Source organism: Drosophila elegans, unplaced genomic scaffold (assembly GCF_018152505.1).
Source record: "Drosophila elegans isolate 14027-0461.03 unplaced genomic scaffold, ASM1815250v1 contig_208, whole genome shotgun sequence".
Classification (NCBI taxonomy): domain Eukaryota; kingdom Metazoa; phylum Arthropoda; class Insecta; order Diptera; family Drosophilidae; genus Drosophila; species Drosophila elegans.
Window position 1 is genome coordinate 20,281,535 of NW_024545578.1, and position 15,373 is coordinate 20,296,907.

The following is a 15,373-nucleotide window of genomic DNA, read 5'->3' on the forward strand; positions in this document are numbered from 1 at the left end:
ATAAAACCCTGCTGTTAGAACCCCCACAAAAACATTTTCCAACGCCACCTCTGATCAACTATCGATATGCATGCATCAGCGGTCACACTTCGCCAATACGGTCCCACCTTGAGTAATATACGAATTACTAATAACAAAGGCTGCTGCCGCGAAAAAAGGACCATCGAGGACGCCCGTTCGCTGCCACACGCCGAGAGCCTCCGCACAAATGCCGAAGAATGGTGACGCCGGCAACCGGAGCGGTTCCGGGACAACCAGCGACGGCTGCATCTACCAGGACGACGTCATTATGGGCGTGGGTGTTGCTTTCAACGTCCGATACACGGGCTGCGTGGAGGTCAAGACCTCTATGAAATCGCTGGATTTTGAAACCCGTACGCAGCTGGCCCGGTAAGTAAGCCTATCCATGAATCACCATCGGCATAATCATGTGTTTTCCACGAACAAACAGGGAGTGCATCAATCGGGTTTGCGAGGCGGCTGGCTTAAAGTCTGCTGGCAAGCGGAAATTAACCAGCTTCATATCGGACCGCCCCAGCATGCAGCACGCCGGCACCAACATCATCATCAATGTTTCCAGTCGAGCTTTGACCCTCAGCAATGTGGAATCGGGCGAGATTATAGCCAATCACAATATGCCGCGTATATCATTTGCCTCAGGCGGTGATAATGATACCCTCGACTTTCTGGCCTACATAGCCAAGAACGAGGATGAGTGGCGGGCCTGTTATGTTCTGGAATGTGCTGGTGGCCAGAGCGAGGATCTAATCGTGACCATTGGCAAGGCCTTTGCCTTGCGCTTCAATGCGCTCAGTCGGCTGAACGATGCTTCAGGGGATTGCAACACCAACCAGAGTTGCAAGGAGAATGTGAAGGAGTACTACAACGATTTGCCCAACAAGTTGCCGCCAGAACTGCCGGAACAACAGCAGGTGCATCAGCATCGTGTTGCACAGCTAAACCTTAAGAAGCCACGCGATCGCTTGAGCAGCAACCTCATCGACCTCAATTCCCCGCCTCCCGATCAGACGACCAATAAGCTGGGCCACTTTGATCCCCTTCAAGCGACTCCGGCTGCCAGCTCCGTTTTGGCCACAGTACGCGATGTGTTCGATGGACCACAGTGTCCACTAACGGCGGAGGTGTGGTTCCATGCGGGCATATCCAGACCAATTTCGGAGCGCTTGCTGCAGCAGGATGGTGACTTCCTGGTGCGCGAGTCACAGGGAAAGCGGGGTCAGTACGTGCTAACTGGACTGGAGGGCAAGACGCCCAAGCATCTGCTGCTCATCGATCCCGAGGGCGTAGTCCGTACCAAAGATCGCATCTTCGACAGCATTAGTCACCTGATTAACTACCACTGGGCGCATGCACTGCCCATTATATCTGAGGATTCCGAGCTGGTCTTGCGTAACCCGGTGCGAAGACCTCAGCAAGATCCAGTTGTGGGCCCCATGACAACAGCATCTTCCTGAACAATCATACGTATACTTACCACAATTCATATACATAACATATAGATATATATATATATATATATATATATATATATATATACTGGCATCTGCATACACACTTAGATTTAAATATTGTGCACTCGTAGAGAATATCTTTTATATATCGTCTGTATAGCAACGAACCCATATACTTATGAATCGAATCTTACATATTTACAAATATGTGCATGTCTACAGTATTTTCCATTCGAATGTGAATAAAGAAGAGAAACGGAAATCGAAGCTTGGGGTTCTTAAAATACGACTAAGATTACCTTTTCCCCACTTGGAAATGTTTTTGGCAAAGAAAACGCCCAATTTAATGTAATACTTTTAGGTTTAATATGGTCTGTTTTCCCACATGCTGATTATCAATATTTCTCGCTTTTTAGGCCTTTTACAAATTAGGTTTACAAATTTAAGTCGACCAAATGCTCCATTAAACCCTGATTTCCCGTGCAGTTGGACTCATTGATTTAGAAAATCAGCCTCAACATTTTTTGGATTTTAGTGTCACTTCTGATTTTATTGATGATATACAACCAAGACTTCAAAGTTTCTAGATTACGTGTTTGACTTTAATCAATCTCAGCAAGGACTTTAATAAAACCCACTCTGCAGTTAGGCTGTTAAAGTTTTAAGATCACACATAAACTCAAAACCACAAAAAAAAACAGATAACTTTTTAATTTTGTTTATTTTTCAATGAGGTAATTTTTTCCTTTAAAAAATCGAAGGCCTGACTTAAATCTTTAAATCTTCCACTTCGCTGTAGCTCAATGGCTTAAGCAACCCAGCCTCGTCATTAAAACAAGCCTGGTCACTTCTGACCAGGTTTGACGAGCTGACTTGGCTTTTGGAGCTCACCGGGCTAGATGACCTTACGGTCCTCACGGTGTGGGCCCCTAATATACATAGGTCTCAACTCGGATTTTGTCGCCTGATTGTTCGCAAAAACCTCAAGATGGGAGCTTTATGATATAGTCGTCCGATCCAGCTCGCTATAATAATAACCGCGACAGAAAGGCAACTGTGGATAAGTTTTTTATAAAATAGCTTTAAAACTAAGAGACAAACGGACATAACTTGATCGGCTTTCCTGATCGAAAGCATATATACTTTACAGCGTGGAAAATGACTTCTGCACTGCGTTGCAAACTTCAGACTGAAATTATAATAGCCACTGCAAGAGTATAAAAACGAAGCCTTAACAATGGTAAAACACTATTAAAAGCTCATCTTTTTGTGCGCAGGGATTAATTTATAATTCTATTCATATCCTACACTGATAAGTTTGCAAATTTCCTTTTTTAGTAAATATATCTATATAACTGCAGATTACGACACTACATTGAAATAAAAACTGCGAGTGATTTTGTACATTCTTCTAAAAATGCCACCCAATATTAAGTTTAAGTTGGGGGGAGCTCTACTTTTTTCATTCAATTGGAACCGATATTAAGGTATAACACACATATGCACACTTCAAATGCACTTCACACAAGCTGGTTTATTGTGATTCCATGCAAATAAGAACATCATCGTCTACGCGCTATAAAAAATCTTAGTTGCGACGTCCAAAGTTGTTGGTGTTGGGCTGGGTGAGCTGCAGGCCACGGATGTTGTGGAAGTCCAGCAGCTTCAACATCTCCTTGGTGTCGGCGTCGACCTCGATGATGTCCTGCTCCAGAGCGGAGACGGCCGGGACGTAGTTGTCGCGACGCTCACGCTCCTCCTCCTGCAGCTTGATGGAGATGCCACGCACCTGGGAGTGACGCAGACGGCCCATCAAATGGGTGACATAGCTGAAAAGGAAGCAAAGGATCATTAGCTACTCATAAACTATTCCTCTTCTAGCCAGTGATGTGATGTAAAAAAAAAAAAACTAGCGAAAGACAAAAGATAAATTCTTTTATGCAAACCATTAAAAGAATGTGGATAGGCAAAAAAGTGAATTTAAACATATTTCTAGCTCTCAATTCAAGACAAGCCACTAGCCACTTAGGCACTTGAACCAATTAAACAATCTAAAATTTTAAATAAATATTTTAGAAAATTTGTTTAGTACTTGATAAAACCATAATTTTTAAGTTCTATAGTGTACAATCGGCAACATTAGCATTATTTTGATAAGCATTCACATCACTGAGCGTAGATTTGGGCTGCGAAACTCACCCGGCAATCTTGTTGCGGAGGGGCTTGGTGGGGATGATGGCCACCTCCTCGCAGATTCGCTTGTTGGTGTGGAAGTCCAACGTCAGGCGAGTGTAGTACTTCTCGATGATGACCTTAGCGGCCTTCTTCACCGTTTTGGTTCGTACGCGACCCTGTTTGCGGAGGTAAACAATAAGGGTTAATCCTTGAAATCATATTTGGTTTATCCCTTATTTGATGCCAGAAATAAAGCGTTCGCTCTTCACTTTTCTCCGGCATCTTTCACTTGACAACTTGTTAGTTGCTTGCAAACGATTTTTCTTAATTATTGCTGCGTTCCGATGGGAAAACAGAAGTCACAGACAGTCACCGCACACAAATTATTGTTTTTAGGGTAGTAATTTTTATTTAATGCACGTGGGCTGCTGCTGCCGCAGTTGATGTTTTTGGTTAGTTCCCGGTACTCCAAAATATTTTTTCCCGATGTCTTGTCGAAACCTACCATTATGTTGCTTGATGGTTATTTTAATCACCGCTAAAATGAGAAATTATCAATTATTTTCTAGAAAAACGTGGATAAACGAAATTTGTGCACATACCTCGCCGGAAACGAAAGAAAAAGAAGGATGCAGTGTGACCGGGATTGGGGTGTGAAAAATATACTAAAATATACCGCAAATATACCATACGTGTAAAAATCCCAAAGTTTTATAACTGCGATGTTATTTTATTTGTGAATTGATTACATTCTGATTTTTCTGTTTATTCTTATCGATATTTACACCATCGATATTGGCTTGCAAGATAAGTAGCTGTTTTTACGCTCCTATTTTGCTGATCATGGAATAAATAAATAAAAATGAAATAAAAATATATTTTCATTCATATTTAAGATGTTCTTCACAATTTCTTTTAATTCACAACACATTTTTTTTTTTCGTATTGTAATCGATATATCAAGTTTGCCAAGTGTGAACATTTATTCGGAACTATGAAATGTTCAGGCGCTAGAAACTGTACGGTCCATCTCTATTAAAAATAGAAACAAAATGAACGAGGAATTGGAATTAATTACCAGCAACCTAAACAATGCCCTGGCCAAGTTGAAAAACAGCAATGGTGAAGGTTCACAAAGCCGCAAGGAGAAGATGGCCCAGCTGATTCGCTTGCACCTGAAACACGTACAGAGCACGGTGGTCACCCACAGGCGGAGGGCGCAGCAAAGGATTAGGAGACAATTCCGGAAGATGCGCTCCTTTTTCATGCAGCAAATGATGGAGATGCACTCGAACTACCTGCAGATGTACGCCATGCTGCGCCGGAAGCATGCCCGCGCCGAGGACACGGACTCCGAGCCCAGTGATGTGGATGTGGAGGCAGAGCCGCAGGAGGAGGTGGCCATGCCGACGGACTTCATCAACTTCGATTCGCACTTTTTCGAGCATGTGATCCCAGAGCTGAGCGAGGAGGAGTTTCTCAACACGCTCCACGTGACCCGGGGCACCTTCGATACACTGTGCAAGCAGTTGGCCCCCACTCTGCGGACAGCGGATGAACTGGCTCGACGATTGCCGGCCATCTCGCCCGAGAAGTGTGTGGCCTTGGCCCTTTACTTCTTGGCCAGCGGCGAGCGGCTATCCTTGATCGCTGAGCGGTTTTCCCTGCCCCGTCCAAGGACCATCAAATGCCTGAAAGTAAGTGGATCCCCCAAAAACTGCTAGAGAAGGCAACTTTACACAACAACTATAATTCGTTTCGAAGGTATTCTGCAACGCCGTGATGTCCACTTTGGGACGAGCCCTGCGCCAGTTGCCCCAGCATCCGGTGGACTGCAATAGTGTGGCGGAAGGCTTTCAGCGCGAGAGTAACATGCCCGCCGCCCTTGTCGGCGTCCTGGGAGTCTGCTCCATTCCCATCCGGGCCAATGGCGATGCCAAGCACTCGGTGCTACGCATGGAGTATCTCCTAGACGACCGGATGCTCTTTCGAGAGCTACAATTGGGTTGTGGCCAGCGGGCCACGCTGATGCCCATGTTTTCGCACACACCCAATACCCTCACCTCGCTGCCCAAATTCCGTATCAATTCCCGCCCAGTTCCGGCTTTCGTCTTGGCTCCGGTGTACCAGAACTATCCACTGCGTCCTTGGCTGCTGCAGCGTTACGCCGATCCAATTGCCCCGCACGAGCACGACTTCAACGAGGTGGCCGAGCACCTGCAGGAGTTGAGTGACTGCGCCCTGCATCGCCTCATGTCCCGCTGGAGTTTCCTCAGCCAGCCGTTGGACATTAGCTTCCAGACAGCATCGTGCATCATCACAGCTGCCGCCGTGCTGCACAATCTGCTCGAGGAACTGAGCGAACCACACATGCTAGAATGGGGCAACTCGGTGGATGTTGCCAAGTTCAGAGCAGAACCGCTGGAAGATATGCCCAATGATGAGACACCGTCCCATTCTGCACTTGAGGTGCGCGATTTTCTAGCCAGAACTATCAGCTCCACTGAAATATAATCGCAACTAGCTTGTAGCAGATTAAACGCTCATACCGAATAGCAATCACAATTAAAATAACAGACAAATAAGTTACACTATGAAAATGTAAGATCTCATTTATTTCAAGATGTTTAAAAAAAGATAAGCAGCCGCTCATGTTTAGTAGAGGCGCTGGGGTGGGCCCATGGAGGACTTGACGTGCAGGGAACGCACGTTCTGCCAGTTCTTCTTCAGCAGGGACACCAAGAAGTTGATGGACAGGTTAACGTTCTGGGCCAACTCGTCGGACTTCATGCCAACGTGGCCAACGGCGACGGACAGGCAGAGCACCTTCTTCATCTGGAACTTGATGGTCGACTTGACCTCCTCGATCTTGCCGATCATGGACTCCTGATGCGACAGCAGGGCAGGGAACTTGCCGGCCTTGTTCAGACCAGGGCCGAGCAGACGGGGAATCTGCTTGATCAGGGACTCGGAGGCCAGGAAGGCATCATAGGACTTGGCCAGCTTCTTCACCAGTTTCTTGTTCTTGTTCAGCTTCTTCAGTGCCTCGGCATCCATGAAGTCGACATTGTTGGCCTTGGCCTCGTCGCAATGCTGCTGATCGCCAAGGATGCACACCTTCATCTTGGGACGGGGGATGTGCTTCAACCTGCGGATTGCAAGAAAGTAATCTTTAGTTAGCCTGGATTTCAATAGATCAAATGGAAGTCAAATATGGGTGGAGAGAGGGGGGAAAACTTACAAAGCCCACGGGGGAGCACGTTTTCAATTTGGTTTAAAAAGGGGGACGGTGTCCATTGCTGGAGACCTACTCAAATTTTAAAGACCCTGAGTGCAGGTCCGCCGAGATGTGGTCAGCCACAGATGCTCGACTACCTGATGCCGTGCTGGACGACTCCACTCCCGGGGGAGTTGGTCTCCAAAAACACATGCGCAGGTGATTTAGCCAACGTACTTGACGGTGCCGGAGAAACGCTTGTCCTTCTGGGGATCGTAGTTCTTCAGGCCGATCTGCAGTTCCACCGTCTCGAGGAAGCCGCGCTTCTTCTTGGCCGAAGCGTCCAGGAGTCCATTGACGCCCTCGTAGAGCGTATCACGCGAAACTTTCGATCTGCAAATGGGAATACATTGTTAGCCATTGTACGGAAATTTAACTTCACAACTATCTTGACTGGATATTTTAACTGTCGAACTAATGCGCAAATGATGACAGCCCACATATTAGTTGCATATTTAGCACAAGAATCACGTTTTCTTTTGCAATCATTTCCAAACTGATATGGACATGGAAAGGTCTAAAAAGCTGGTTTCTGATTGCAAATAATAAGAGCTAACTTAATGAACAATTAAGGCTTTGAATTAAATTACAAAATAAAATAAAACTTTTGAGATGCCCAGTAATTTCGAGGATTAACACTTACGCCATCTCAACTGTTCAACGTGCAATTTTAGAAAGAAAGAAAGAAGAGGAAGAGGAACGGGGGTTATAGGGATGACACGCCTGTCACGATATTACCGATATGCTAGTGATGTACCTCAGTATTGAGGTACTTTCGATAGCAGAGGTAGAGGTATTCTTGAAAATAATAAGGGGATCCTTAATTTAATTTTAGACATTTGTGTGTTTCCTAAACGACGGTATCTCTAAATTGTTGAAATTAAGTAGTAAGCTGTTACATAGAAATTAAAATTTCGTTCGCTATTAAACTTGGAAAGAAACCCACAACTGGCTGACAGCAGTTTTAACGGAAGAATTTTAATAAGCTTAGAATATTATTAATCTCTCAGTTTAAACTTTAAAGCAATACAGAGTTTAAGTTTAAACTTTTCAACAAGCTAGAATGACGAGTGAAATTTTCAATGCAAAAACTTTTTGCAATGAATTTTTTACTAAATAATATTTGTTTATGTTAGTTTTTTCAAAATCAAACCATTTTAAAACCCAACAGAACAAGTTAGGTAGAAATATATTAGTATAAATTGTTATTACTTATATAAAATTATTAGTTTGAGATCTTAAACTATGTTAATAGAAAAAATATTATAATTTATTATCTATGTACAATGTACATTGAAAATAGGAAATGTTTTTGAAGAAGTATACAAATGAATACAAGAAAATATAAAAGGTTTCAAATAAATTGACCAACTAAAATAAACGAAGTTTTGACTTCCCCTACTAAATCTAACAGCTGTTAGATTTGTTGCTATGTTTTCTGTGCTGCCAACTTGTATTTATATCATTAAGTTTAGCAGCCCTGGAATTGCGGCTTTGTTTGGAGCTGAGAAAATTGTTAATAAATATTATTATTAAAAAATGCTCTACTTACGGCTCACGTGCCTGTGAAAGCACAACGACTGGGGCTGCATAATCGGTGGGTAAATATCTTGATCTGTATTATTAAGTAGCTCGTGAAATTAACGTATATTCTTTCAGCAAAGAGAGGGTAAAGAGTCCCAAAGAGAGTATCTGCGAGGACAGAGAGCTCAATTTTACGCTCTCATCAACTGAGAGTGCGTGGAAATAAAAACATTGCTTTCACTATCTCCGCGATTTAGTCTGCATATTAGTTTAGTCGGCGTTTCTGGTAGATATTAAATAAGTGCGTGCTGCCGTTGCAATTGACGGATTATATAAGGCGTTTGAGCCGCGGCTGCATTGATTTTCCATTAACAAATGGCGCGTCTCGTCGAGAGCAATGTAAGTTACTTGCAATCTATTCGCTTCACTGCTGTTTTTACATAACTCCTGTTTCGCATCTGCTGCTGCCCCGCCCCCATCTTTCTCCACTTTCTTCTTGTTCTTCTTGCCTTCTGCCATTTCATAATTGTCAGAGGAAGATCTTTCGCTATTCTCTTGGCCAAATGCCTCAATGGGTTTGCATTGCCGTTCTTCGTTGGTCAACAGTGATGGATACTATTTAGACTTGTTCTTAGGTATTTATGTGAGAAACATTTTATTTCTGTTTGGTCTAAATTGGTACATTTTCATAGATAAAAAATGTTCTAAGTATTAGGTGTTACTTTCTGTCAGTATTAGGAAGTTGTACACAGATTTATATTAAGGTCTTTCAGTTTAATAGTTGTACCTAATTTATGTACTATTATGTACATAAAAACGATTTTAGAACTCGTAAAACAGAGGGAAAGTGGTCCAATAATTTTTTTAAAAAGTTTCTGAATATGGCAAATACCTTTCTACAGTTAAGATGTGGCGAACATTTTACCAGCAACATTTGTACCTTGCCTAGTTATAGCCAAAACTTGTACCATTCCCATCACTGTTGGCCAGTGACGTCGACAGTTTAAGAATAGAGATGATGTCGGCCTGGTGACTTAAGAAGATGAGTGATGCGGATCGTCTGGTGGCCAATCTGCGCCGGGTGCCCGTCCGTCTGCCGAAGGAGTTGGAGGTTCGCCAGCTGTGCCGCTCCCTGAGTGACTTGCTTGCCGGAGAGGCCAATCTGCTGAGCCTACAGAGTCCGCAGATCGTGTGCGGCGACATCCACGGCCAGTTCCAAGATCTGCTGCACCTGTTGGATCTGGGCGGATCGGTTGGCGAACATCGCTACTTGTTCCTGGGCGATCTGGTGGATCGAGGCAAGAACAGCGTGGAGACCTTCCTTCTGCTGGCTGCCCTCAAGGTCAAAAATCCCGGGCAAGTGAGTTTGCTAAGGGGAAACCACGAGTGCCGCAGTGCCACGCGGTCCTACGGATTCTATGAGGAGTGCCTGGCCCAATATGGTTCGGCAAATGTCTGGAGGATGTGCTGTCGAGTCTTCGATCTCTTGCCACTGGCGGCGACTATCGATGGGAAAATCTTTTGCGTACATGGCGGACTGTCGCCCCAAATCCAGCAGTTGGATGAGTTTCACAAGCTGGATCGCTTTCACGAGATCCCCGAAAGCGGCTGTATAGCGGATCTTCTTTGGAGCGATCCCCAGGAAGCACTCGGATGGACGGCATCGCCACGCGGACATGGACAGCTCTTTGGCAGGGATGTGGTGGAGGAGTTTAACCGGAGGAATGGAATCTCTCTTATATGCAGGGCACATCAGTTGGCAGCTGAAGGCTTTCGTTGGCATTTTGGCCAACAGCTGGTTACCATCTGGTCGGCACCTAACTATTGCTATCGCTGCGGCAACAAGGCGGCCATTCTGCGTCTCAATTCAGTCGGGGATTATGGTTTTGAGGTGTTCGAGGCGCAGGCGCTGCACACCAAACCGCAGCCAAAGAGACCGAAGAAGCGGTGCCGTCAGTTTTTCCTATGATGCAATCTACCCGTGAATCTTATCCCAAGATACAATACAATGTCAAGTTCGCAGAGAGGAAGAATCAGCGAATCAGCTGTTGCAACTAGTCGTACTCGTACACCCCATCTCTCTTAAAAAAAAAACTCTGCCATTCCACATTACTCTTAAGCTCATAATCAATAAATAAATACTCAGTAAAACATTCAGGTAGATTTCCCTTAACCGTAGTTGACTCTGGCAATGGGTCTCTTAAGCTATTTATCTTATCTACACTCTTTTTAACTCTGTAGCTTATCTGGCTGACAGCAGCGCTTAAAATTATAGCACTTTTTGAGTTGCTTTAAATTTATTTTTAGCTTTATCTGGAAGATTTTTTTTAATACTAATCTTTTGAGTAAATATATGTTTACCAACGGCTTGCTTGTCATAAATTTCTTAAACAGTTAAAGTTAGCTTTTATTACCAGCTACATTCTAAGTACTGAACCTATACTTTTTGCAACCACTGTGCTGACTCGAGCTGACTTTGCATTTTAATCTCAGAGAGAAAGAGATTGGAAGGGAGACGGTTTTGTATCGGCGGCTCTTCCACGCGACGATTTAACTTCATTTCAATTGGAAATTGGAATCGGCAGCACGCGGTCACACGTTTTCGCTCGCTTTCAAGTTCGGTGTGCAATTCAAATAGCAAATTAGCCAGTTTACAACAAGTGTTTTGTATTTAAATGACGGAATTCGATGTAAGTTCAGGTGAAAGCTTTCTCTCTGCACCCCAATTTGCTCTCTAGTTTTTTATGGGCCGGCTCTCTGTTTATCTAAGCAGTGGTTGTGACGTCATGTATAATTCGTTTCGCATTTGTTTGCCAAAGCAAAAATATATAAATATGTATAAAGCCAAGGTCGACTGTGATATGGGGCCAAAGTTTGATGGCTCAAGCTAGTAACCCCAATTAACTGCCGGTTTTAAGGGGCTTCGCAAACCAAACTGAAATCTATCCGAATTATGAGTGGTTTTTTATTTCTTTTTGTTTTCTTATCACCACAGCTGACTGGTGGAGGTTTCCGCTCGTCATCGTGACCTTTCATTAGGAATCAGCCCATCAAAAAAAAAAAACAATAATATCAAGTGCTTACTCTTTTATTACCAATCAAAAAAGTAGTTGGAATGACAAATATCTCAAATATCTCACCCAAGTTAAATGCTAATGTGTTAGCTTATGAAAAGTACATTAGGATAAGTAACGATTTATTTATGTTCATTGGTGGGTTATCATTTAGCCGATTATTAAATTGAGTTAAATTGTTCTTAAGCTTAACATATTTATTGTCATTAACTTAACATTATAAAAGTGTAGTGCTTTTACGTGACAACGTTTAAAAAATATATTTGTGCATTTACCTTTTTCTCACGGTAGTGTTGTTTATTGCCCCTTTAAAAACTCTACTACTGTGCATTTTTATTTTACTTGCGTAACATACATGATTATTTTTAGTAAAAATCAACGATTAAGCGATTAGCAAGCTTTTCACAATCAATTTGCCATTTGCTTAGAATGAAATTATAATCAGTTAAAGGTAAACCTTCAACTTAAAGTCTTCCTGGTTCAATATACTCATTACTATAATATTTGGAGTTATTTAACATTGTAAACACTTAATCTGATTTGGAAAAGAAGTTTGTTATTTATTTGTTGATCAAAGTCACTTACTTATCTCTTTGCTGCTATACTTTTTCAGTTTGTTCCCATCGCCGTGGGCGTGGTTGCAGTGGTTGCCGGCGCCCTCATCGTTCACTATCTGCTGAACAAGAAGTCGACAAAGCCACGGAGGGAACCCAATCGCACCGCCCGCCTGAGGACACTGGTGGACCCCAATGACAAGTACCTGCTGCCACTGATCGAAAAGGAGAATCTCAGCCACGACACCAGACGACTCCGATTCGGGTTGCCCTCCAAGCAGCATGTCCTTGGTCTGCCCGTTGGTCAGCACATCCACCTGATTGCGACCATCGATAATGAGCTCGTCATACGGCCGTACACGCCCATTTCATCGGACGAAGATGTGGGCTACGTGGACCTGGTGGTCAAGGTGTACTTCAAGGACTCGCATCCCAAGTTCCCCGCCGGCGGCAAGATGACCCAGCACCTGGAGCAGCTCGAATTGGGCGACAAGATCTCGTTCCGCGGCCCATCTGGCCGCCTTCAGTATCTCGGCAATGGCACATTCTCCATCAAGAAGCTGCGCAAGGATCCGCCCAAACACGTGTCCGCCAAGCGGGTGAACATGATTGCCGGCGGTACTGGCATTACTCCCATGCTTCAACTGGCCAGGGAAGTGCTCAAGCGCAGCGATAAGGACAAGACCCAACTGGCGCTGCTGTTCGCCAACCAGGTGGGTCATTCATCAACATTCTTGGCAATCAAGTTTTTAATTTCGAAATTTATATTATTTTTATTATTTCTTCACAGAGTGAGAAGGACATTCTGCTGCGCACTGAGCTTGACGAACTGGCCCAGAAGCATCCCGATCAATTCAAGGTCTGGTACACCGTCGATAAGGCCGCTGAAGGTGAGTTGCAGTCTTAATGGAGCAAAAGTAGCATAAACCACATGATCGTGCTCATCAGATCGCATCATTTGTTCATAAAGGTTTCTTTTAAAGTTATACAATTTTGTGTAGAAAATGCTTATTAATCAGAATAATGATCAATGAGTTCAATCAAATAGGGTAAAGATATATTAAATTCAGAAATTAATTGAGTTCAAATAGTAGTGAGTGTATAAAAGGCAAAGACCGTTAATGAAGAATTCGAAATGCTTAAAAAGCTAAACAAAATGAAAACAAAATTAATATTAAATTGATCTAGTCAAATTGTACTATTAAAGAAATGATCAACAAAATTCACATCTAAGATGAGTTCAGAAAGAAAGAAATTGCTTTGCTTTAAGCGACAACAAAAACTAAAGCCAAATCAAAATTGTTTTTAACTATTTAGACAAGAATATTCTCTTGTAGACTGCACCAATCTTTCCCTTTACTCGTAATGTTTCACAGCCACCTTAGATAGCATCATTCGCATGCAGCATCTTCATCCGCATCCAACACCAAATGTTAGGCGATCCACTAAGCCATGTGCCAAGCATCTATTATGTTAAGAATCTTGTGTCTGCCCCTTTGTCCATGCTGCTCATAAACGGATGCCGCGAACGGGGAACGCACGGTTTGTAGCCTGGTCCTACAACACCGGACACGTTAACGACGACATGATGCAGCAGCATCTGTATCCGCCGGATGTGGATACGTTGTGCCTGCTGTGTGGTCCTCCACCCATGGTCAACTACACGTGTATTCCGGGTCTGGAGCGACTTGGTCACCGGGCCGAACAGCGTTTCAGCTATTAAGAATTAGCAGCTTGAGCTGGCAAACTAGAATCTATCCCTGAGTTTTGCTTTCATTTCACAATGCCAAGACAGTGGGAAAGATTGCGTGCAGCAGGTCTCACACTCTGAGTATGAATTCCGTGAAAATTAAGGCTAATTATATATGTATTTTTGTTTAAAACTCTTCTTCTAGGATGGCCGTACAGCGTTGGCTTCATCAATGAGGACATGATCGCCGCCCACCTGCTTCCCGCCAAGGACGATACCATCGTGTTGCTCTGCGGCCCACCGCCCATGATCAACTTTGCCTGCAATCCGGCGCTGGACAAGCTTGGCTACCATCCGGACACCCGATTTGCCTACTAAAAATACGATCGCCCGGGGCGTTTTCCTGCGAATCGGATCAAAAAATTGCATTTCGGTTTTGTCATTTTCCATATTTATCTGTTGCCCCACCATACCAGCTCATCCGAATCCTACGAAATCCTACGAAATTGCGGCCTGAGATCGATGTGAGTGAACGCAAAGCGAATGCAAACAACATCGATGCTAATTGTTGAAATTCTTTTTTATGATTTCTGAATAAATAAGTGTTCAAGAAAAGCAAGCGGGTTGAAATTCCATTTATGCTTGAGCAATTTGCTGGAATTCACCTTTTTGATCCCTTAGCTATTAGCTATTTTGGTTCAATTCGATGAATGGGTATTTATGGTAATCCTACTAATTATACATTATACACATTGTCGCGAACAATTAACAATTTCCGCCCTGTGTTAACAAAAGAAAAAATTGATGAGATGATTAAATCATAAAGTAAAATTAAATTATTTGAAATATAATTTAACAGACCAGCAAACTTGAATGAGTTTGTTAATTTCTATAAGCTAAGCTACTTATCTCGGCATTAATTTCAAGTTTTTAATGTTAAACTTTTTTTTTATTTATATTGGCTCCATGAATGAGCACTAAAATGTCATTTCTGTTCTATTACCCGCGAATTATTCAGTAAAAGTGGGTAAAAATTTATTTTAACCTATTGTGCGGTGGTACATCATGGGTAAAGTAATAATAAATTTGTGTTTCAGTTATTTATTTATTATTATGTAATAACATAATCCTCTTAATCCTTAGTTCTTCCAGTGGGTCAATATTACGACAGTCTTGTGGCACCTTTTCGGATATTTCAGGAACTACCGATCTAAGTTATTTGAAACCTTATCGAGTTATGGTTTACTAGAACGATAGCACCTTATTTTATAGTAATTCGCTAGGTTCAGCACCAAATACGTTCCTCATTGGGTTTCATTGGGCACATTTGTCAAAAAATAATTAATGGTTATTAAACATGTATCAATATAAGATTGCTGGCGAACAATCGAATATTTGCCATACACAAATAACTTCACATTGTATACGTAATTTTAAAACCTTATATACATTGACTGGGCCACATTGAATTAAAACAGCCAAATAGGCAACAAAATCTAAGTTAAGTTAATTTTTTTTAATCAAAAATTTAAATTGAAAAATACTTTTTTGTAGTGACTTGTTCCTAACAACTTTATCCCATGACTTATTAATGGGAAGACTTGAAC

General features: G+C 42.7%; 6 protein-coding genes across 7 annotated transcripts; 4 read left to right on the forward strand and 2 right to left on the reverse strand.

Annotated features, from left to right (window-relative positions):
- The first annotated feature begins 79 nt into the window (after positions 1-79).
- LOC108142848 (SHC-transforming protein 4) lies at positions 80-1,734 on the forward strand. Its single transcript, XM_017266917.2, has 2 exons — positions 80-390; positions 452-1,734. The coding sequence occupies exons 1-2, from the start codon at positions 209-211 to the stop codon at positions 1,473-1,475; spliced, it is 1,206 nt and encodes a 401-aa protein (XP_017122406.1). The 5' UTR covers positions 80-208; the 3' UTR covers positions 1,476-1,734.
- A 1,241-nt stretch (positions 1,735-2,975) lies between these two features.
- On the reverse strand, positions 2,976-4,258 carry LOC108142860 (40S ribosomal protein S17). The gene is made up of 3 exons (XM_017266930.1): positions 4,153-4,258; positions 3,672-3,823; positions 2,976-3,301 (listed from the first exon to the last, which is right to left on the reverse strand). The coding sequence occupies exons 1-3, from the start codon at positions 4,153-4,155 to the stop codon at positions 3,061-3,063; spliced, it is 396 nt and encodes a 131-aa protein (XP_017122419.1). The 5' UTR covers positions 4,156-4,258; the 3' UTR covers positions 2,976-3,060.
- Positions 4,259-4,640: 382 nt separating this feature from the next.
- On the forward strand, positions 4,641-6,247 carry LOC108142772. The gene is made up of 2 exons (XM_017266813.2): positions 4,641-5,344; positions 5,412-6,247. Exons 1-2 carry the CDS (start codon positions 4,700-4,702, stop codon positions 6,159-6,161), a joined length of 1,395 nt encoding a protein of 464 aa, XP_017122302.1. The 5' UTR covers positions 4,641-4,699; the 3' UTR covers positions 6,162-6,247.
- Positions 6,234-7,681, reverse strand: LOC108142773 (60S ribosomal protein L10a-2). Its single transcript, XM_017266814.2, has 3 exons — positions 7,568-7,681; positions 7,102-7,257; positions 6,234-6,795 (listed from the first exon to the last, which is right to left on the reverse strand). The coding sequence occupies exons 1-3, from the start codon at positions 7,570-7,572 to the stop codon at positions 6,303-6,305; spliced, it is 654 nt and encodes a 217-aa protein (XP_017122303.1). The 5' UTR covers positions 7,573-7,681; the 3' UTR covers positions 6,234-6,302.
- Positions 7,682-8,733: 1,052 nt separating this feature from the next.
- LOC108142755 (NADH-cytochrome b5 reductase 3) lies at positions 8,734-14,381 on the forward strand. 2 transcript variants are annotated; one of them, XM_017266784.2, is made up of 4 exons: positions 8,734-8,847; positions 12,136-12,789; positions 12,867-12,966; positions 13,972-14,381. In XM_017266784.2, the coding sequence occupies exons 1-4, from the start codon at positions 8,824-8,826 to the stop codon at positions 14,142-14,144; spliced, it is 951 nt and encodes a 316-aa protein (XP_017122273.1). In that variant the 5' UTR covers positions 8,734-8,823; the 3' UTR covers positions 14,145-14,381. The 2 variants fall into 2 exon arrangements, with proteins under 2 accessions (XP_017122273.1, XP_017122274.1); XM_017266785.2 differs by lacking the exon at positions 8,734-8,847 and adding an exon at positions 11,002-11,138.
- On the forward strand, positions 8,750-10,757 carry LOC108142754 (serine/threonine-protein phosphatase 4 catalytic subunit). The gene is given in 2 exon segments (XM_017266783.2): positions 8,750-8,847; positions 8,982-10,757. A coding segment is annotated over 1 exon segment (954 nt). The 5' UTR covers positions 8,750-8,847; positions 8,982-9,463; the 3' UTR covers positions 10,418-10,757.
- Positions 14,382-15,373: the final 992 nt, after the last annotated feature.

Bases quoted from the DNA above. Each gene is read 5' to 3' on its own strand.
- LOC108142848 (XM_017266917.2), top strand. From the start codon at position 209: ATGCCGAAGAATGGTGACGCCGGCAACCGGAGCGGTTCCGGGACAACC. The intron at 391-451 runs GTAAGTAAGCCT...ACGAACAAACAG, and splicing joins ACCCGTACGCAGCTGGCCCG to GGAGTGCATCAATCGGGTTT.
- LOC108142860 (XM_017266930.1), bottom strand. The intron at 3,302-3,671 runs GTGAGTTTCGCA...CTTCCTTTTCAG, and splicing joins CTCCGCAACAAGATTGCCGG to CTATGTCACCCATTTGATGG.
- LOC108142772 (XM_017266813.2), top strand. From the start codon at position 4,700: ATGAACGAGGAATTGGAATTAATTACCAGCAACCTAAACAATGCCCTG. The intron at 5,345-5,411 runs GTAAGTGGATCC...TTCGTTTCGAAG, and splicing joins GGACCATCAAATGCCTGAAA to GTATTCTGCAACGCCGTGAT.
- LOC108142773 (XM_017266814.2), bottom strand. The intron at 6,796-7,101 runs GTACGTTGGCTA...TGCAATCCGCAG, and splicing joins CGTTTCTCCGGCACCGTCAA to GTTGAAGCACATCCCCCGTC.
- LOC108142755 (XM_017266784.2), top strand. From the start codon at position 8,824: ATGGCGCGTCTCGTCGAGAGCAAT. The intron at 8,848-12,135 runs GTAAGTTACTTG...ATACTTTTTCAG, and splicing joins CGCGTCTCGTCGAGAGCAAT to TTTGTTCCCATCGCCGTGGG. The intron at 12,967-13,971 runs GTGAGTTGCAGT...CTCTTCTTCTAG, and splicing joins CGTCGATAAGGCCGCTGAAG to GATGGCCGTACAGCGTTGGC.